This window comes from Panulirus ornatus, chromosome 49 (genome assembly GCF_036320965.1).
Source record: "Panulirus ornatus isolate Po-2019 chromosome 49, ASM3632096v1, whole genome shotgun sequence".
Lineage (NCBI taxonomy): Eukaryota > Metazoa > Arthropoda > Malacostraca > Decapoda > Palinuridae > Panulirus > Panulirus ornatus.
The window spans coordinates 4,614,637-4,637,881 of record NC_092272.1 but is presented as its reverse complement, the minus strand read 5'-3'; the positions used below and the strand labels follow the sequence as shown (position 1 = coordinate 4,637,881).

The 23,245-nt window shown below is 50.1% G+C and overlaps 1 protein-coding gene across 10 annotated transcripts in view; it reads right to left on the bottom strand.

Moving 5' to 3' along the window:
* nolo (no long nerve cord) overlaps positions 1-23,245 on the bottom strand; it is a 372,128-nt gene that overhangs the window by 95,092 nt on the left and 253,791 nt on the right. For 9 of the 10 annotated variants that reach the window (XM_071690856.1, XM_071690859.1, XM_071690862.1 and 6 more), the window contains exons 4-5: positions 9,778-9,893; positions 6,074-6,326 (exon numbers count right to left, since the gene is read on the bottom strand). The exons of the other annotated variant lie outside the window; for it this stretch is intronic. In XM_071690856.1, coding sequence (XP_071546957.1) covers positions 6,074-6,326; positions 9,778-9,893 — 369 coding nt within the window. The remainder of the gene's footprint in view (positions 1-6,073; positions 6,327-9,777; positions 9,894-23,245) is intronic. 10 annotated transcript variants of the gene reach the window in all.

Sequence of the window (23,245 nt, the reverse complement as noted above, 5' to 3'; positions counted from 1 at the left end):
TCTGATGCCAGGGGAACAGTTTCTTATATACTTCCGATTTCATTGCATTTTGACTCCAGGAAATCTTGTAGTAAACTCCTGGAAATATAATGATACAATTTGAGCATTACATATAAATCCAAACTGGGAATGTGTTCTTTAAATCAGCAAGGTCAAGTAACGTAGTAATATTTCGACGCCTCCGTGGTATAGTGGCAAGCGGTGTTCTATGAATCACTAGCGGTTCCATTAGGGTTCGAATCCTAGATGAAGTAAGTCTGCCCACATCCAAGATACCCCAACCTAAACCAGTTCCCTATTCATCGACCAGCCTCAAGGGAAGGATGAGCACCTGAGTTGGGTATGGGCCGACTGCAACAGTGAATCCGACGGTGGGTTAATGATACCATCACATTCAACTTACGTCAGAGGAAATGATCTTTCTCACCAGAGCAAAATTTTCTCTCCCTCCCCCCCCCCAAAAAAAATCTCAAAACTTCCCGTGACCTGAACCCCCCATCCCCCACCCCACACACACACACACACACACACACACACCCTCTTTTTTTTTAATCACGAGTACAAGATTTCTGAACATCACTCACGCCCTTCCGAAACCCCCAGCCGACAGCGCCTTCTTCCCAAGGTTCTTGGATGCTGAGAGAGAGAGAGAGAGAGAGAGAGAGAGAGAGAGAGAGAGAGAGAGAGAGAGAGAGAGAGAGAGAGAGAGAGAGAGAGAGCTACAAGGACCAACGGACCTTGACGTGTGGCTCAGTATCAGCCAAGCATCAATACCGGAAGACTTGCCTGAAGGAGGGACACGAGCATCGCCGGCGTGAGGTGTCCCACGAGGAGGCCTTCCCCTGTCCTGGGGCTCCTCCTCCCACCGTAGAACCAAGGGGGGGGGGGGTCTTGGGGTAGGTGGTGAGGGGCAGGAGGTCCTCGCCTCCGGCCGGAGGAGGCTAGAAGGCCATCGGATTATTTCAGGGGGTTGTGGAGACGCGGGTTCTGGAGCGTGAGGGAGGAGGGAGGGAGGACCTTGGTAGCAAGCCAAGACCCGTGTCTGCTCCCGGTCCGCCGTCCACCTTCTTCTGCTACATGTCTGGAGCCGACTTAATGGTTCTCTAATCCTCTGACTACCCTGGGGTTTCTACGGTTTCTACGACAGTTTCAAAGGGCTGCTTTACCCACCGAAAGGAAAGTGGGGGGTATCTTACGGTTTCTAAACGTTCAGTAGTTTAGAAAGCATCAGAAAATATCCTGAGGTTTCTAAAAAGAGGGGGTGGTATCTTACGGTTTCTAAACGTTCAGCGGTTTAGAAACCATCAGAAAACATCCAGAGGTTTCTAAAACGCTGAGAAGATATGACATGTTGATGCTTATATCCTCACGAATCACACGATATCCATCAACACTGATGACCATTCGTTACCGTCTACGACTGTGCCCAGGTTTCAGGTCGTACCTGGGAGAACATCTGTTACTATGGCGAGGCAACTGAAACCCTTTCTCTCACCTCTACTGACGGGGGACTGTCGCTATTTTCACCCTAACCAACAGTCCTGGTTTAGGGTACATGAAAAACAATCTTGATTTCCACACGTTGATGTGGTAACGCGCTCCCGAATGTGATTAACTCATTACGTCCACAGGGGTTCCCTTACGATGGTAATAAGTTTTGAAGTGCTTTCACGTCCTTGTATACACGAGCAGACACACAAATGCGTGGGTGATGAATGTCACATATACACTTGTTTCTGACAGCCAGACGCAACACTGTAAACCCCCCACCAACAGAACTCTTCAATCTTAAGCCTTAAACTCGGATGGCATGCAACACACACACACACACACACACACACACTGCACTACGACCAGCAATTACGATAGATAAGGCTGACCTCGGCTTCATTGTAAACCTGGCTTCGAAAGCTTCCACTTACCCTTGCGAGGAGCAACAGAATGGCGTGCACACTCGTTTGCAATCTCTCCCTCATTTCCATAGAGTCTTTCGAGGTGGGGGAGAGGCGCTGCGCTGCGTCATTCCTTCACAAAAGGGGACCACCACGGTTAGTGTACCAATTGGCCCACTTCGACGCCAGAGCGACCGGCTAATGGCGTCACGGGCTAGACACACACACACACACACACACACACACACACTCAACGAACCGTCTCCGAAACTGCTACTCTCCTTTGAGGATATCTGTGCACCTTGGCAGATGATGACGGGGGGGGCTTCGTGGTAACGTAACTCAGGGGTGTTGTTGGAAATAACTCGCTGTCAATACTCCGAACACACAACGAGAGAGGATTCTGAAACAGGTGTGATCCGCTCTACCCACAGCTGTCGAGGTAGCGCGGGCTAAACCAGTCCAAGAAGCGAACATCATACACTTGTGCCTTCTCGGAGGAGAGCGACGCTCACGGTAGTATGGAAATACGATACACGAAAAGCAGGGATGAAGATCCAGAGAGAGAGAGAGAGAGAGAGAGAGAGAGAGAGAGAGAGAGAGAGAGAGAGAGAGAGAGAGAGAGAGAGAGAGAGACCACACAGACCCACGTGCCAAGCGAAGGTGGTCTGGCCTTATCACAACTTAAACAGAGAGACAGAATAATAGTTCATCTCCCTCAACGGCGGCTTAAAAGAACAGCGCGACTGACAACACAGCGTTAAAGGAACGTAATTTAAAAGGGCGCGCCTCCTAGCCTCTTTGTTTACAAACACACGCGCGTCCTTTTGCGACCCACTCACGCCAATCGCTGCAGCGTCAGGTGGGTCTGGTCGTTGTGAGGGGGTGGCTGGTTTCTGACAGTTCTCTTCTTCGGTTTTAATTGATAGGTTTCTCCTACGTCGGGTGTGTGTGTGTGTGTGTGTGTGTGTGTGTGTGTAGGGATTTTTTTTTTCAGTGTGTTGGCTGCTGGGCTAAAACTCCTCCCTCCCTCCCTCTCTCTCTGGGGGTGGGGCGTTTTATACGATCTAATTTCTCTGGGGAATGTACTGGGGAGCTACTTTATAAAAAGACGCGGTTTTTTACGGTGGTTACATATTGAGAACGGGTCCTTTTCTTTAGCCTAGGTTTCAATAAGGGTCTCATGACTGGTTTATCATCATGACACCTGTATAGTGGTTTCTAAATGGTCTTGGGATCAAGGTAGGGTTTTCTGTGGTTTCGATGAAAGAGACAGCGTGGTTTCACTCTGCTGGAATCATTTCTCTTTCTTAGGGTAGGTTTTCTATAACGAGCGGTCGGGTTTCTCTCTCTCTCTCTCTCTCTCACCATTTTCTCCTCCTCCGCCGTGTTGTCGTGCACTGGCTTGCTCGGTACGGGGCGTCTCAACGACAGGAGGTTACGCGACACAGGGCAGCGAGAGGCGAGCGGCGGCGCCCTCCACCCCCCTCCTTCCCCGGACCACCCCCCACCCCCCCTCCCTCCCGCCTCGATGGCGACTCTTCATATGCAAATTAGTCCCGCGTCTTTACATTTTCCATTTTTCTCTTGCGATTGACAGCTGAAGAGCGGCGGGCAGGCTGGCTCTCTGTTGTAGGACCAGTGGTGGAGGAGTGGTTGCTGCTGTTGTGGGCGATGGTGAGGGGGGGAGGGGGAGAGATGGTGGCGAGGGTGAGGGAGGGAATTGGAGTGGCCAGAGAGAGAGAGAGAGAGAGAGAGTTAGTTTACCGTCACACTGTGACCCAAATCCGTCGCTATGACCTAGTAGGGGGGATTACGTCCCAAAATATACGTGAAACTATCAAAGAAAAAAAAATACAATTGGAAACCATTCGAACAAATACGATGCAAAAGTCGTCTAATATAAATTACAATATATATATATATATATATATATATATATATATATATATATATATATATATATATAAATCGAGAATAATCTACATTCTAACAAGAAACTCCGAATCCATCGGGATATTTCTATAAGTTTTTACTGAATGTTAATCCTTGAAAATATGGTCAAAAATAATGGTAGAAAAAAATGATGTTTCCATGGGGACGAGTCCACGTTGGTAACCCTGACTTACTTTCGGGTTTGTCCGTGGCAACGCTGGTCTGGATTAGGAATTTCCCCTTGGAAGGATTAGGGATTAGGGATTTACCCCTCGCAAGTCTCCTTGAGGCTCAGCCGTCACAGACGAACGGTGGAGAGAGAGAGAGAGAGAGAGAGAGAGAGAGAGAGAGAGAGAGAGAGAGAGAGAGAGAGAGAGAGATCCCCCTCCTCTTGACACAGAGCAGCAGCGTCGTGACGTGAATCAAATGAATCACACATTACGTGCCAGTGATTACACACTCCAGGATGAACGTCTCCAACACTACGGAGGAATATAACAATCCAGGACGAACGAGAGTGTACCCCTGATTACACACTCCAGGATGAACGGCTCCAACACTACGGGGGGATATAACAATCCAGGACGAACGAGAGCTTACCACTGATTACACACTCCAGGACGAACGTCTCCAACACGACGGAAATATAACAATCCAGGACGAACAAGAGTGTACAACAGATGTACAACACTCCGGCTAAATACAACGGATTCTAGGACGAACAAGAAAGCCTACGATTACAAACCATAGGGTGAACGTGTACTGTACACCTACGTACAGACTAATTTCCAGGATGAACAAGGGAAAAAGCTTATGGTCTTACAAACTGCAGGACGGACGTGCACCACACTGCGGCAAGCCAGGATCCAGGATGAACAAGACCTTAAGAGTTTACATAAAGCTTCGATATCCAGCTTGATATATATATATATATATATATATATATATATATATATATATATATATATATATATATATATATAAAATCCAATGAGAAATCAAAGCTAGAATCAAGCAGACAAAAAGCTCAACACATAGGTTCGAATCCTGGTCCTGCCAGTCGGTACACAGTCAATCCAGCTGTTCATCCACCCATGGAAAAAAGGGGGGGGGGGGTGTGTCAGTCGATTATTTTTTTTATTCTTCCCCCCAAACATTAATCACGACCAGTACTGCCATAGTTACAGTCATTCATTAACCTCCCTCACCATTACTCAAGGCCATCTGACCAACCCCATCCCAATCATCTCCTTCCCCTTCCCTGCCATTTTTGCTGGTAATCCCATTAACCCGTTTGTCTTGCACCCCAAACCTCCCATTTTCTTACCTCCTTATCTCGCTGGAGCTTCTGGACATTATTCCCTGTCAGGGAATCGCTGGCTCCTGTCTTAAGGGCGTAATTACCTATTTGTACCGTCCGGGACGAGGCAATTATACATTCGTGGGGGCCCACGTCTCTCCTGATTATCATAATTTATTAAGATTTTGGTCTCCTGTCCACCATCTCATAATTCAGTTATTTTTTTTTCTCTTATCAAATTTATCCGCTGTATTCATGTCGTTTTAAGTCATTCTTCACATAACGTTTCTTAATAGGTTTAATTGCTAGATATTTTGTTATGTCATTGTAGCTGTGTGTATTTGTGTGTGTGTGTGTGTGTGTGTGTGTGTGTGTGTGTGTGTCTGTGTTTTTGACATTTTCCCTCCCAAACACTCACCCTCCCCCATGCCTAGCACTCATTTTCCTTCCCCAGCTCCCCTAGCACACGCGTTCCCCTCCCCTAGCTCCCCAGCACTCACTTGACACATCTCCCCAGCTCCCCTACCACTTACTTTTCCTCTCCCCAGCTCCCCCAGCTCTAACCTCCCCCCCCCCCTCCTCAACTCTCCTACACCTCCCTATCCTCTCCCCTCCTCCCGCAGCACTCACTTCCCCCCCTCCTCAACTCTCCTACCCCTCCCTATCCTCTCCCCCCTCCCCAACTCTCCTCCCCCTCTCTATCCTCTCCCCTCCTCCCCCAACACTCGCCTCCCCCTCCTCAACTCTCCTACCCCTCTCTATCCTCTCCCCTCCTCCCCCAGCTCTCACATTCCCCCCTCCTCAACCCTCCCTATCCTCTCCCTTCCTCCCCCAGCTCTCACATTCCCCCCCTCCCCAACTCTCCTACCCCTCTCTATCCTCTCCCCTCCTCCCCCAGCTCTCACATTCCCCCCTCCTCAACCCCTTCCCCCCCAGAACTACTCACCTGGCAGCGTCCATTGATACACAGGTCTCGGGAGTCGGGTTTGCAGCGGGTCCCGTCCTGGACCCTGGGGTTAAGGGTCACGACGGGGCCCCCCTGGGTGGCCTGGCAGGTCAGGGCGCAGGGGTCCGTGCCCTGAGCGGGCCGCCACTGGTACAGCACGCCTTCGTGTGGCAGCCCGTCGTACTCTGAGCACTGCACGGCACGGAAGTCCCGGCTCCCCTCTGGGCACGGCTTGACGTTGCATAGCTTGTACCTGGGGCACGGACCTGGGGGTTACTACCACTGGGGCACGGACCTGGGGGGGTTACTACCACTGGGGCACGGACCTGGGGGTTACTACCACTGGGGCACGGACCTGGGGTGGTTACTACCACTGGGGCACGGACCTGGGGTTACCACTGGGACACGGACCTGGGGTGGTTACTACCACTGGGGCACGGACCTGGGGGTTACTACCACTGGGGCACGGACCTGGGGGTTACTACCACTGGGGCACGGACCTGGGGGTTACTACCACTGGGGCACGGACCTGGGGTGGTTACTACCACTGGGGCACGGACCTGGGGTGGTTACTACCACTGAGGCACGGACCTGGGGTGGTTACTACCACTGGGGCACGGACCTGGGGTGGTTACTACCACTGAGGCACGGACCTGGGGTGGTTACTACCACTGAGGCACGGACCTGGGGTTACCACTGGGACACGGACCTGGGGTTACTACCTCTGGGGCACGGACCTGGGGGTTACTACCACTGGGGCACGGACCTGGGGTTACCACTGGGACACGGACCTGGGGTTACTACCACTGGGGCACGGGCCTTGGGCTACCACTGGGGCCCGGGCCTGGGGTGGTTACTACCACTGGGGCACGGACCTGGGCTTACCACCGCTGGGGCACGGACCTGGGGTTACCACTGGGGCACGGACCTGGGGTTACCACTGGGGCACTGACCTGGGGTTACTACCACTGGGGCGCATACCTGGGGTTACCACTGGGGCACGGACCTGGGGTTACCACTGGGGCACGAACCTGGGGTTACTACCACTGGGGCGCATACCTGGGGTTACCACTGGGGCACGGACCTGGGGTTACTACCACTGGGGCGCATACCTGGGGTTACCACTGGGGCACGGACCTGGGGTTACCACTGGGGCACGGACCTGGGGTTACCACTGGGACACGGACCTGGGGTGGTTACTACCACTGGGGCACGGACCTGGGGGGGTTACTACCATTGGGGCACGGACCTGGGGGGTTACTACCACTGGGGCACGGACCTGGGGGTTACTACCACTGGGGCACGGACCTGGGGTGGTTACTACCACTGGGGCACGGACCTGGGGGTTACTACCACTGGGGCACGGACCTGGGGTGGTTACTACCACTGGGGCACGGACCTGGGGGGTTACTACCATTGGGGCACGGACCTGGGGGGGTTACTACCACTGGGGCACGGACCTGGGGGTTACTACCACTGGGGCACGGACCTGGGGTGGTTACTACCACTGGGGCACGGACCTGGGGGGTTACTACCACTGGGGCACGGACCTGGGGGTTACTACCACTGGGGCACGGACCTGGGGGGTTACTACCACTGGGGCACGGACCTGGGGGTTACTACCACTGGGGCACGGACCTGGGGGTTACTACCACTGGGGCACGGACCTGGGGGTTACTACCACTGGGGCACGAACCTGGTGGTTACTACCACTGGGGCACGGACCTGGGGTGGTTACTACCACTGAGGCACGGACCTGGGGTGGTTACTACCACTGGGGCACGGACCTGGGGTGGTTACTACCACTGAGGCACGGACCTGGGGTGGTTACTACCACTGGGGCACGGACCTGGGGTGGTTACTACCACTGAGGCACGGACCTGGGGTGGTTACTACCACTGGGGCACGGACCTGGGGTGGTTACTACCACTGAGGCACGGACCTGGGGTGGTTACTACCACTGAGGCACGGACCTGGGGTTACTACCACTGGGGCACGGGCCTTGGGCTACCACTGGGGCCCGGGCCTGGGGTGGTTACTACCACTGGGGCACGGACCTGGGCTTACCACCGCTGGGGCACGGACCTGGGGTTACCACTGGGGCACGGACCTGGGGTTACCACTGGGGCACGAACCTGGGGTTACTACCACTGGGGCACGGACCTGGGGTTACCACTGGGGCACGGACCTGAGGTTACTACCACTGGGGCGCATACCTGGGGCTACCACTGGGGCCCGGGCCTGGGGTGGTTACTACCACTGGGGCACGGACCTGGGCTTACTACCAGCTGGGGCACGGACCTGGGGTTACTACCCCTGGGGCACGGACCTGGGGTTACCACTGGGGCACGGACCTGAGGTTACTACCACTGGGGCGCATACCTGGGGTTACCACTGGGGCACGGACCTGGGGTTACCACTGGGGCACGAACCTGGGGTTACTACCACTGGGGCACGAACCTGGGGTTACTACCCCTGGGGCACGGACCTGGGGGTTACCACTTACCACGGATCTGGGGTTACCACCTGGGGAAGGCTTGAAATAAGGACCTGAGGGAAAGGGGGGTTAGGGTGAGGGGTTGAATCTGGGGTTAGGATCTGTGGGGGGGTGGATGGAGGATTAAGGTTGCAACCCCAGGGGTTAGCGACGGACGTTTCTCTGGGGGAGTAGAGCAGTGACAGCTTTCCCTAGAGAGATGGGGGGAAGTGAAGGGGTTCCTCTGTTGTTGAAGGGGGGGGATAAATCATTGTAAGGGGGGAAGGTTTACAAAGGGGGATTGGGAAAAGGGGTTATGGAAATCATTTTCCCTAAGGAAAGCGTGGCTCTGATGCCCAGGTGTCTCTGGGGGGAAGGGAGGAAGGTTCTCTGGGGACGGTGGTTAATGGGGTTTCTCTGGGGGAGGATGGGTCCGTATGGGGAGGACGTGGTTATGTTGCTGGCTTGCTAATGGGGAAGCAGGCATATGCTGGGGACCAAAGACATATAATAGTTTACAGGACACAATAGGAAACTCAAAAGTGAATCTCATTTAGTTTACAATCAACTGGTAATGGAACAGCATTTGGGTACATTAATGAGACAGTTTACAGGAAGACTATTTAGTCTACATCTTCCACGAAACTTCATACATATATATAGGTAGTGACAATAACTGGTCTACAGTTAGAGGTAAACCAAAACAACAGGGTTACATGCAGAAGTAAACCCAGGAAAACAGGTGTATACCGAGAAGTAAACCCATGAAACCTGACGTACAAGTTTTAGTAAACCCAACCAAACATATACAGGCGAGAAGTAAACCACAGCCAGGAAGAAGAGTACCAACAAAATTCAATACTCAAAAGTAAACCCATGAACACATAGTCTCATAGACACTGAGGTACACCCACGAAAGGTAACTTACAGGCAAAAGCAAACCCATGGAACTGGTATACATGTAAAGTAAACCTATAAAAGGTACTATAAAGGTAAACTTAAAAGGTCTCATACAAGTAGACTTATGAAAACTGTTCAGGAAGCAGTAAACCCAGAGAAACTGATACGCAGGCAGATGTAAACCCAGAGGTAAACCCATGCATAGGATGACCCACAAACTGACATAGAGGCGAGAGGTAAACTCATGCACAGACCCGCAAACCGATAGAGATGGTAAACCCATACTTGACGTCCGGGGAAGAGGTAAACCCAAAAGGAGTTTACTTACCTGACCGAATCCCCGCGGCAGCCGGTGTAGTGACGGCATCGCCGGGTCTGTACAGCCGCGCCCCCGTCACAGGTGCGGGAACACAGAGACCAATCAGACCACTCAGACCAGCCCGCCTGCGGGTGGGGGGAAGAGGGTGAGGGTGTGACGCCAGGGAAGGGTGGGGGGAGGGGGTGTGACGCTAAGAGGGAGGGTGGGGGTGTGTGACGGTGTGACGCTAAGAGGGAGGGTGGGTGTGTGTGACGGTGTGACGCTAAGAGGGAGGGTGGGGGTGTGTGACGGTGTGACGCTAAGAGGGAGGGTGGGGGTGTGTGACGGTGTGACGCTAAGAGGGTTGGGGGTGTGATGCTAGGTGGGAGGGTGTGTGGGGTGGTGTGACGCCAGGAAGGAGGGTGGGAGGGTTTGTGACGCCACGAGGGAGGGCGGGTGGTGACCGTGTGACGCCCGGGGGGGGGGGAGAGGAAGAGGAAGGCGACGGTGTGACGCAAGAGGGGGGGGGGGGTGATTAAGACGATGTAGGACGCCTCCCTACTCATGGCTCCCACCCCACCACCCCCACCAAACCTCCAACCATTCCCCATTTTCTATAAGAATCAAAAATGTCTCGCTGGGTGGATACAACTTACCAGTAAAGCACAGAATACTCTCTATTAAATAAAACAAATCATACTTCCTATGTGATAAAGTAAGGCATACTTTATTCTTTACTTCTGATTTACTTCAGTAAAAAGAAAATGTCTTGCAGGTTCATCGACTTAAAGACGACGGTACGACCCTTGGGCAAGAACCTACGGCCCATGGGCGAGACGGTACGACCCTTGGGTGAGACGGTACGACCCTTGGGCAAGACGGTACGACTCTTGGGCAAGACGGTACGACCCTGGGCAAGACAGAACGACCCTTTGGGCAAGACGGTACGACCCTTGGGCAAGACGGTACGACCCCTGGGCAGCGAGACGACCCCCCGACCTCTGACCTTCCATCATCCTCAGGGCGTCGCCCCGTGTCGTGCTCAAAGGTCGTACCGTCGTGTTCATCAAAGGCTTCTGAAAACAAGTTTTCTTTCCAACTTAACACACCGTTTTCTACACTGGTCGTGATTCCTTCGTCGACCTCCGCCCACCGAGCCAGTCCCAAGCCCCTAGCGTGGACCAGACGTCCCCTCTCATGGCCCAGTAGTGGACCACGATCCACAATGGCTAAGAAAGAGAGAGACAAAAAGGAATTCGCTGGCCTTGAGGTGGATGGAGGGATCGGGCGTGATCTTGGCTTGGGATCCGTCCGCTTGGCTAACTTTTACGCCCCCACCCCCCACCCACGCCAACTTTGGCGCGGAATTAAAGCCGCGGCGGCGTGATAATCGCGCCAAGTTCGAACTTATATGAGAAAGAGCAATGGAAATCTTGTGTCCCAAGTTTGCTCTTCCCATTTTCTTCCGTCAAAAACGGGGGAAAGTGCAGTTAGAAATTAATAGAATATCGTTGTGCCAAGTATTACTGCATGACAGGCACATGACACTTAGATATGTCCATGACAGCTACAAGATACCATCTGCTTCCGTAAACAAAAACGTACGGCGTTGCCACGTCTCACAGTGATGCCGCCATGTCTGACAATGTTGCCAACATCTCAAGAATTCAGAAGAGAATTTTACCATGTACCGACATCCCCACCTTCCTCCCCCCACCCTAAACACTTAATAGCACGCTGAGAGCGGGAGCTTCGCGGATCAATGATCACGTGAATGAATGATGAGCGTGATTTAAATAGGCGTCGCGAGAGAGGAGAGTGATACATGATACTGGGGTACTATCAGGGCATGGTGAGGACACACGCTAGCTCCATTGCGCTGGGTCAAGGAATGCGAAATGGGTCTTATCTTTAAGACGTGTCTCATCTACTATTTCCTCCCGTTCCACATCCTGTGTATAACCCCGTCCAATCCTTTCCCAGGTAGGTCCTGCCACCACAGATATTTCCCCCATCAACCTAAACTATCATTACTCCAAACTCGAGTTTCCATTTCTCACAAACTTCTGTTTCTTTTTATGTTAGCTGAAACGCCACAGGCAGCTGAGGCCCTAATCAAGGCCATTCCATAAACGATATATATATATATATATATATATATATATATATATATATATATATATATATATATATATATATATATATGTCCTAGCCTGAGTCAGGTACCCATTCTATCGACCAACCCCAGGAGGTGGACGAACAGCTACGTTGACTGTGTACCCACTGCCGTAACCAGGATTCGAACCTATCGTCCCTTGTTCTTTCCTTAAGGAAAGAAAACAAAACATCACATTCCTCATGAAAGATGATCACTCAAGCCTCCAGTCCAGTCCTGTTTTCATCCTTCAGACTAGCGAGGTTCCTTCCTCCAGCCCTCTAATTAACTTCCCTCCTTCTAATCACCATCATTCTTATCGTTCAGTGCGCCCCAGGTCCTCCCCCCCCCTCCATCCACCTTCCCTCCTGGCTCCATCACCATTCAACAGACGCAGATACCTACTGCCTTCCCTCCTGGCTCCATCACCATTCAACAGACGCAGATACCTACTGCCTTCCCTCCTGGCTCCATCCCCATTCAACAGACGCAGATACCTACTGCCTTCCCTCCTGGCTCCATCCCCATTCAACAGACGCAGATACCTACTGGCCTTCCCTCTTGGCTCCATCACCATTCAAGAGACGCAGATACCTACTGGCCTTCCCTCTTGGCTCCATCACCATTCAACAGACGCAGATACCTACTGCCTTCCCTCCTGGCTCCATCCCCATTCAACAGACGCAGATACCTACTGGCCTTCCCTCTTGGCTCCATCACCATTCAAGAGACGCAGATACCTACTGGCCTTCCCTCTTGGCTCCATCACCATTCAACAGACGCAGATACCTACTGGCCTTCCCTCTTGGCTCCATCACCATTCAAGAGACGCAGATACCTACTGGCCTTCCCTCCTGGCTCCATCACCATTCAACAGACGCAGATACCTACACGCCTTCCCTCTTGGCTCCATCCCCATTCAAGAGACGCAGATACCTACTGCCTTCCCTCCTGGCTCCATCACCATTCAACAGACGCAGATACCTACACGCCTTCCCTCCTGGCTCCATCCCCATTCAACAGACACAGATACCTACACGCCTTCCCTCCTGGCTCCATCACTATTATCCAACATCTAAGCATCTATTTCTAAATAATCCTCCTCGCCTCTAACTCCCGGGCCCCAATGTGATCTCATCGCCATTGCAATATACACATTAGTGGCGTCTCGTACCTCTGTGCAACACAGGTGAGGTTTCGTCCTTGTCTTGACCCAACAACCATTTCCTTGACCAGAACCCAAAGCTAGCAATTCCTGCTCACTGCTGACCTTCAAACAAATTGTGAAATAAATAAGTTCATGACCTGAGGATTAATTTCAAGTTGAAGTGCGACCTGTCATGCCTTACAGGTGTGTGTGTGTGTGTGTGTGTGTTTTCCGATGGGTGACGAAAGTATAAAACAAAATATGCTTTACTTTTCTAGTAGTGCAAAAAAATTCATGTGGTAAAAAAAAAAAATAATCTACGTCCCTCCCTGGGACGCAAAAATTCTTGGAGGCCTGGGGCAAAAATATTCGAAACAGCGAGAATATTTCTTTAGCAAAGAAGTCAACATTTTTTGATAGATCGCAAACACAGTAAGATTACAACTTTATATATATATATATATATATATATATATATATATATATATATATATATATATATATATATATATATATTTACACACACGAATATAGTGCATATAAGCGCGCACTTTCATGCAATACATAATACCCACCAACAGCCAGAATTCGAACCTAGGACCTTTTGCGTGCTTAGCGTTGCCGACTATCACGCAAAAGGTCCTGGGTTCGAATCCTGGCTGTTTGAGGGTATCATGTGGACAATCGCATGTTTACCAAATGGCGTCCTAGCTTCGTCTCTTCGTTGCATATCAACTGACTGTTATATTTCTCTCTTGTATCTCCCCTGATGATGTGATTATTACATGAAACTGCACTTGGGGGCCAGGTGAGGATATTCCCTCAATGGCCCAGTTCTCTGTTCTTAACGCTACCTCGCTAACGCGGGAAATGGCGAATAGTTTGAAAAAAAAAAAAAAAATATATATATATATATATATATATATATATATATATATATATATATATATATATATATATACACACACACACACACACACACACACGTATTTTTTTTCAGTGCCATTTTTTCGGGTGGGATTTCTGGAAATTACATTTTCCTTTTTTCCCCAGTCGCCCTGCCTGGGGGGGGGGGGGGGGGGGGAGCGTACGTCGGGTCCAGCTGATGGCCGCCTGGAAACGCTGGAGTCAGCGGGGGGCAAGATCTGTCACGACTTCCGGTGACGGTCCGTTGATGAAGATTTATTGTCCCCTTTACATCGAGAGAGAGAGAGAGAGAGAGAGAGAGAGAGAGAGAGAGAGAGAGAGAGAGAGAGAGAGAGAGAGAGACCTCTGGTGAAGGGTAAGGCCACTTGTAATGCAACGTGCAGGAGCAGGCGACTGCAGACGCCGAACGCACCCACACACCCCGAAAGTGTATTCGTCTGAGCGCGATGGTGCGACCCTTGAACACGACGTGTACCACCCATGAACGCGACGTGTACGACCCATGAACACGACGTGTACGACCCATGAACACGACGTGTACGACCCATGAACACGAAGTGTGTACGGCCCTTGAACACGACGTGTACGACCCATGAACATGACGTGTACGACCCATGAACACGACGTGTACGACCCATGAACACGACGTGTACGACCCATAAACACAACGCTTACGACCCTTGAGCACGACCTCCCGCTATATGGTTCCCGTCAGAACCCCCGCCCATCCCCACCCACCCCTCCGTATACCTTCGCTGCTACAACGGAATTCACCCATCTACACCCGTGGAACTCTTCGTTCAGGTCCCGTTAGTTGTAGAACTCCCATATCCACCGTGCAGAACACCTCTGGTCCACCGTGTAGAACACTGGCGTTGATCGAAACCCGAGTTCTACCAACAGAACCTCACTATCCACCTTGAAGAACCACTGGTCCGCTTTGGCGGAAGACCCCTCACTCATCCCACTCACCGAACCTTACCTTTCCCTAAGACGCCACCCCCAACTCCCCTTCCCACCTGCGAAGCGCCACGTCCCTCACCCAGCACCACGACCTACCCCTCCTCCTCCAGGGCAGAGAACCTCCCCCTCCCCCTTGAGCAAGACACTTCAAGCTGTAGATCAAGAGGTGACGACCCCTTCCTCTTGCCTCTCCCTTCTACTTGGCTACTCACGACAACAATGAGATAAATCTGACCTTTTCTCTTTTTTTTTTTTTCATCATGTCGAACGCTCCTCGACCGCGCATTGTTCTAACATTAAATTCCTATTTCGTTGTATCAAGACCTATTTTTTTTTTTTTTTGATTCCAGTGGCACCCTTCATCGATGCTAGGCCACTTTTGTCATATATTTTTTTTATCTATCAAACTCGAAAAAGCTGTAGTAGGAGTAATGTCATATTGTGTGACACTTCAGGGAAATGTTTCAGCGAAAAAGGGTCATATAGACGACCCCACCCACCAACCTGTCTTATACCTGGCTTAAACAACAGGAAGATGTAGAAACATGATTACCTTATAAAGAGTTCTGGAAGAAGTGGAAGAGCTACCCTTAAGCCAAAGGGTCAGGCCGGAGCTGTTACGGAAAAAATAACATGACCCTGTACAAGAGTTCCAAGGTTTGGCGGCGTAATGAAAGAAACAGACGTCGCATGTGTGTGTTGAAAACAGAACAAACACCCCAGCATCTGGAAGTTGACAATGGAATCTGATAATTCGACCTTCGAAGCATCAAATGCGATCGTCGCCTCGTTTCCTGTTGCTCGGTCACCCCCTCCTCAAGCCCCCCTCCTCCCCGCCCGCTCCGCTCCCCCCTCTTCCTCCTCCTCTACCCCCCCCCCCCCCCCAGCCAATGTAACCGTATATTACTGTATCCTGCAGACTGGGCTCTGAAGGGCGGTGGAAACACACTTTCCGGGACGGTCAGGTGTTACGGTCAGGGAAAGCGGGTAGGGGGGAAATGAAAACCTTAGGCCTAAAGAGAGAGGCTTCTCTCTCTCTCTCTCTCTCTCTCTCTCTCTCTCTCTCTCTCTCTCTCTCTCTCTCTCTCTCCATGAGGGAGTGGAGGAAAGGGGGGGGGTGTGTGTCCTTGGGTTACCGCACGTGCGAGGATATGGGCGTTACGAGGAGGGTGGGTTGGGGGGGATATGATACCACAGGAGGGGGGGGGGAGGAGGGAGGGATCAAGATACACGGTGAGGAAGAAAACGAGAAGCAGTGATGTATGTAAGGCAGCCGTGTGCGAGAGAAGGCTGTAGGGAAAGAATACAGAATGGAAGAAGGGGAGGAAAAAGTGGGGAGAAGGAAAGAGAGAGAGAGAGAGAGAGAGAGAGAGAGAGAGAGAGAGAGAGAGAGAGAGAGAGAGAGAGAGAGAGAGAGAGAGAGAGAGATTCATGGAACCTGATGTTATGTGTGTGCGCGGCGTTGCGTAGGGTCAGGCGATTGCGCGGCCCGGTCATTACGCGCCAAAAATTTGAATTGTGATCCCAGCCATGTTTACCTTACCCCCCCTCAAGGGAGGTGGTGTGTTTACCCCCGGGTCATGGAGGGTGGTGGGGTGTGGTCTGTGTACTTACAAACACACACACACACACACACAGTTGGTCAGCCCGAAACAAAATCTGTGGAAGATTTTGACACGTAGCTGATGGTAAAGTTACCCCTTAGAAAATACCGATCAACGCACAACCACTCCCCCCCCCCCCCCTGCTCTCTCTCCCACATATATCAACAACCCTCCCCCACAACAGCCCTCCCCCCACAACAACCCTCCCCACACAACAACCCTCCTCCCCCACAACAACCCTCCTCCCCCACAACAACCCTCCCCCCACAACAACCCTCCTCCCCACAACAACCCTCCTCCCCCTTCAACCATACCAATGGACACGTGACATGTTTATTTTTTCTCTATTCTTTCCTTCTAGCACCGGGGGATGGAAATGTGAACTCCAGGTGACAACTGCAGATGACGGAAGGGTTATATATATATATATATATATATATATATATATATATATATATATATATATATATATATATATATATATATATATATATATATTCCCATGAGTCCACGGAGAAAATGACAGACGATAAGTTCCCAAGTGCACTTTCGTGTAATAATCACATCATCAGGGGAGAACACGAGAGAGAAATATAACAGTCAGTTGATATACAACTAAGAGATGTAGCTAGGACGCCATTTGGTAAACATGCGATATATATATATCGAATACGGGAGACGAAACATGAACCAGGCGAGAACAAAATAAGTTTTGAGCTGAGCGATGGAGACGGAGCTGTGTTATCTGAGCAGAGCCACCGCTCGGCTAACAAAAGAAAAATGAAAAAAAAAAAAAAAATTATTCGCTTTGACGCCGCGACGACTTCAAAAAAAAAATAATCAGAGAGAGAGAGAGAGAGAGAGAGAGAGAGAGAGAGAGAGAGAGAGAGAGAGAGAGAGAGAGAGAGAGAGTACATTGCATACATGTAAAAAAAAAAAAAAACTAAAAAGTAGTTCCTCTTCTATCTGAGAGTACTGAGGAGGTGAGGGGGAGGAGGTGGAGGTGGAGGTGGAGGTGAGGGTGTAACACAATGACGCCACCACACTCGTGGTACCCTCTCGCGACCCTCCTCCTCCTCCTCCTCCTCCGGTGCTTCAGGCCACGTCCGCCATCTTGGTCCACTACTGTCGCCTGAGCACTCCCCCTCCCCTCCCCTGACTTAGAGCTCCTCCCCCCCTCCCTTCTCCTCCCCCTCCGTTTTTCCTTTGAGCCTCCCCCTTTCCCCCTCTACTCGCTTGCTCACACCCCTCCTCTTCCCCCTTCACTTCTGAATCACTTTCCGTTTTCTTTCCCCAGGATCATCCTCCTCCCCCTCCCTTCCCCTCCCTCCCTATTTTCTTTTTTCACCCCATCATCTACCTCAAGTCTCTTCTTTCTCCCCTCTTATCCTCAAACTTCCTGCCCCGTTCTCCCCAGTGCATTCTCCCAGCGTCCTCTGCATTTGTGGCCACTTGGGGGAGAGGGGGAGCAACTCCTGGTGGCTGTATACCAAGGTACTTGCCAGTGTGTGTAAACCCCCTGGGGTGTATACCCCCCTAGGTCAAGCCTAGCTACCCCATCCTTCCACAAAAGCTTACTCTCCCCCCCGGGGGAGGGGGGGGGGGAGATCGCGCTTAAGCTGGGGAGAGACTTTCATTCACAATGCACCAAAAAAAAATATATATATATAAAAAGATAACATACTTAACGAAGGGTTAATTACGTTCATGAGTACACTAGAATAACCATAAGGCATCTCACTTTCATAATTAGTAAGTTGAATAAATCTTGATAATTGTTCCGAGTAAAAATAATAAAGGCTAGATTCTGCAAATTAATATCAAGGGATATATTTCCATTTCATCCCTGGGGATAGGGGAGAAAGAATACTTCCCACGTATTCCCTGCGTGTCGTAGATGGCGACTAAAAGGGGAGGGAGCGGGGGGCTGGAAATCCTCCCCTCTCGTTTTCAATTTTCCAAAAGAAGGAAAAGAGGAGGGGGCCAAGTGAGGATATTCCCTCATAGGCCCAGTACTATGTTCTTAACGCTACCTCGCTAACGCGGAAAATGGCGAATAGTATGAAAGAAAGGATATTGCAAATTATAATTCTATTTCGTAACTTCTGTAGGACGTAAACTATGAAATTACCATTTATTCATAATGAATAATATTTGTTCTATGGGCCTATGAATCAATGCTGCTCATAACTTCCTTGGCATGAATTACATAAACAAAGTAATTACAAAGTAATCAAAGAATTGGAATTAAAGAATTATCTTGAACACCTGGAGGAAACGGATGATAATTAATTTTCTATGTGATGGTTCCATTATGACGTAGACAGCCTTAATTAACCCTGGCAACAGACAAGCCCTAATGGCCAAACAACCATCCAAAGTAATTACAGATTATATTAATGGTTCTCCCACTTCCAGCTAGTCAGTATAACCTCACGTCCTCAATGCCGTGTTGGAAGGGGATTCGAACTGATGTTTTGGACAAAGAGGACGACATTCAACGTGTGGAAAGACGACCATTGTGTTCACTATGACGCACAACACACATGCGCATGACGTCATACGCATTTAGTGACGGAAGATCATGCGTCACAGGGTCAGAAGTAGGTCATGCGCGTCACAAGGTCAGAAGTAGGTCATGCGCGTCACAGGGTCAGAAGTAGGTCATGCGCGTCACAGGGTCAGAAGTAGGTCATGCGCGTCACAGGGTCAGAAGTAGGTCATGCGCGTCACAAGTTTCACACACAACGCCAATCCTCTTACGTTAAGTCGAACATATCCTTTTTTGATATTCATATTTTTTTTCCGGTATTCTTAATTGATTGGCGGGGGAGGGGCGGGGGGAGAGAGAGAGAGAGAGAGAGAGAGAGAGAGAGAGAGAGAGAGAGAGAGAGAGAGAGAGAGATCTAGGATACCTGCAGAACACCTCCAGCATTTGCATACGTGATTCTCTCTCTCTCTCTCTCTCTCTCTCTCTCTCTCTCTCTCTCTCTCTCTCTCTCTCTCTCTCTCTACCCCCCACCTGTCCACACACATCCCCGGGACACACAAAAAAAAAAAAAAACACCCGGGGGTGGGGGGAGGTGAGGGACGGGGGGGGGGGGGGGGGTGAGGGACGTGCCCTTCGAGCGGTGAGGCAGACGTGCCCTTCATCCTCTGCCGTAGAGTCAACACACGGTGTGGCGCCCACACCCCCACCACCCACACCCCGCCAGGCGGGGAGGGGAGGGGAAAGGGGTGTGGGGAGAGAAAGGGTAGTATATACCCAGCCGTGAGAGAGGAGCTCCCCTCCCTCCCCCTCTCCTCCCCACACACACACACACACACACACACACACACACACACACCGTCCCCCTAGGAAAAAAAGAAAGGGTTCAATTTACAGTGTGGTCAGTACTTCAATATTTACATCACGTGGAAATGGGGGGCGGGGAGGTGGGGCTTTCGAACACCATGGGAAGGGGGGGGGGGTGACCACGGGGTGATAAGCCTAATGCTGGTCGTAGCCCCTACCCTTCCGCCACTACCCCCTTTCCACGCCACCGACACTACCCCTCCACTTTCCCCACCCCTACCATTTACGAAGGACTCGAACCGCTGCCATCTGTGTTCGTCCTGAGCACCATACCCACTACGCTACGGAGCGCACCAATGGGGCTCCGAGGCCCAAAGCCTCATATATAATTAGTGTATTTAGCTTCCACCCAAATGGTATCGGTTCGAATCCTTAGTGTTGGAGGGAATTACGTGTCCAACGAAAGTGCGCGCTTATTACGCTATAGTAGTGTGTGTGTGTGTGTGTGTGTGTGTGTGTGTGTGTGTGTGTGCGCGCCTCGGCCTAAGGATCATCTTCATAAAAGAGGTCATCCATTCCACAACCTGGCTCACCCCATAACCATTCCACCTCCCGGAACTCCTGGAAGCATCTTGCCCCTGGAAAGGCCTGGAATTCCTGGAAACCTCCCAGCCTTTGATGAGATCTGGAATCCCTGGAAACTTCCCAACCTTTGATGAGATCTGGAATCCCTGGAAACCTCTCAACCTTTGAAGAGATCTGGAATCTCTGGAAACCTCTCAACCTCTGAAGAGATCTGGAATCCCTGGAAGCACCCCAACCCCTGCAAAGGGCCTGGAACCCACGGAAGCATCCCAAACCCTGGAAAAGTCTGGAGCCTCTGGAAGCTACTCAACCTCTGGAAAGGTCTGGAATCCCTAGAAAGATCTCGACCCTTGGAAAGGTTAGGGGACCTCCTGGAAAGATGTGACCTTCCTGGAATCGCCTTAAACCTGGAAAGGTGTGGCATTCCTGGAAACGCCTGAGGGGGGTCGTGTTTCCATGAACTCCCTACAGAGCCTTAGACTGTCCTTGGCTCTTCCAGTGACTTGAACGCCAGCAACAGTTTGAACGCATTCTATGACCTGAACGCTTCAGACATTCTAAATGCGTTCAACATTCTAAACGCAACCCAACATTCTGGAAGAAGACTTTGAATGCTATTATCCCTTGCAATATTTTGAGCGTCTACAACATTCTGTGAAAGCCCCCCAACATTCTGGAAGAAGGTTTTGAACGCTCTGATCCCATCCAATATTCTGAGCGCCTACAACATTCTGTGAACGCCCCCAACATTCTGGAAGAAGGATTTGAACGCTCTGATCCCATCCAATATTCTGAGCGTCTCGAACATTCTGGAAGAAGGTTTTGAACGCACTGATCCCCTCCGACATTCTGAACGTCTCCAACCCTCCAACATTGGTGGTGGTCGCGGATATTTCCTTGCATCAAGCCCCAACACCGGTTCCTTATTCCAGTCTATCTACCTTAGAGACTTTTCAAATCTATCTACCTCACCGACTTTTCAATCAATCTACCTCATCGACGTTTCTACCTATCGACCTTATATCAAGCTCGTTTTGTAATTAAAACTGTTTATTTACCTATCAGCCAAAATCCATTCATAAATATATATAAAGATAAAATTTGGCAATTATGTTTTTTATAATAAATAAATTCCTAACGCACTCCCATTTTCTATTAATATCACGGATGTAAAATTTTTCCCCTCCAAATAAAATTCTTCTGACAATGAGAAAGACGGTTTTCGTAAATTCTAATTTACGCCAACCCTCTTTTTTTACGGTAAATACTAATTTACAACTTGACTCGCCTTTAAGCTGCAAATTCTCATTTAAAACTCTTACTCGCTTTTCTCATTTTTTCTCTCCTGTAAAATTCTCATTATATGGAACATTTGGTCTCTTTGTTGCTAATTAAATTTGAAACTCATTAAATATACACATGGTCTATGGAGGCGGTGTATACAGGTTTTTTTTTCTTTACGGTTTAAGAAACCAATTTCTTTTGAAAACAGGGCTAAGGTCCTTGAGCACAAAGGTACGACCCTTGATCACAACGGTGCGACCCTTGAGCACGACGGTACGACCCTTGATCACGACGGTACGACCCTTGAGCACGACGGCACGACCCTTGATTACAACGTTACGATCCTTGAGCACGACGGTACGACTCTTGAACACGACGGTACGACCCTTGATCACGACGGTGCGACCCTTGAGCACGACGGTACGACCCTTGAGCACGACGGTACGACCCTTGAACACGACGGTACGACCCTTGAAGCACGACGGTGCGACCCTTGAGCACGACGGTGCGATTCGCAGGCACGGCTTCCTGGCCCTTGACCTGACCCTCAATTATCTGGTTGAAGGTCAAGGGAATTACAGGTGACATTTGAAGACAAAGAGATGAAAAAAAAACAACAAACTCATGTACATTACACGAGAGAGAGAGAGAGAGAGAGAGAGAGAGAGAGAGAGAGAGAGAGAGAGAGAGAGAGAGAGAGAGAGAGAGAAGAACACGTAATCCCATTACAATTAAGAAAGTTCCGGTTTATTCTTCAACTTACACAGAGAAAAAGTCTCTCCCCCCCTCCCTTTCAGAAACTTCCACCGCACAGAAAACGGGGTCGACCCATAATTTCTAATCTCGTAACTACCTCGTTAGACGCGGTCGTTATAATTAACCGAAATCATGATACCCGAGATCATCCGAACTATCCGGTTAAACAGCGGAGACCTGCACAGGAGGCCGGATGAACGAGATCAGGTCGGATACATGGGGTTGGGATAGGTCTGTTATCCCTCATTAAGTCTGGATAAGTTAATTATCTTCTCAATACGTCTGGATAGGTTAATTATCTCCTCATTAAGCCTGGATAGGTTAATTATCTCCTCATTAATTCTGGATAGGTTAATCATCTTCGCATTAAGTCTGGAAAGGTTAATTATCCCCTCATTGATCCTGGATAGGTTAATTTTCTCCTCATTAAGTCTGGATAAGTTGATTATCTCCTCATTAAGTCTGGAAATGTAAATCATCTTCTCACTAAGCCTGGATAAGTTAATCATATTCTCATTAAGTCTGGATAGGTTGGGATAGCTCAGATACCTACACAATAAGACAGGATAGGCTAGGATAAAGACATACAATGAAGAGATAAATTGGGGGATAGAGAGTTATCAAGACATCCAATGAAATACGACACCCAGACTGTTTTTACGAAACCCTCACCACGTCAAGCCAGTCGCTTGTGAGACTCACACACTCACAATCCCGGGGGAAATGAAGCTCCCAAGATGCACTACGCCAATTCCTACGGCCATCCGAATACAAGGAAACTG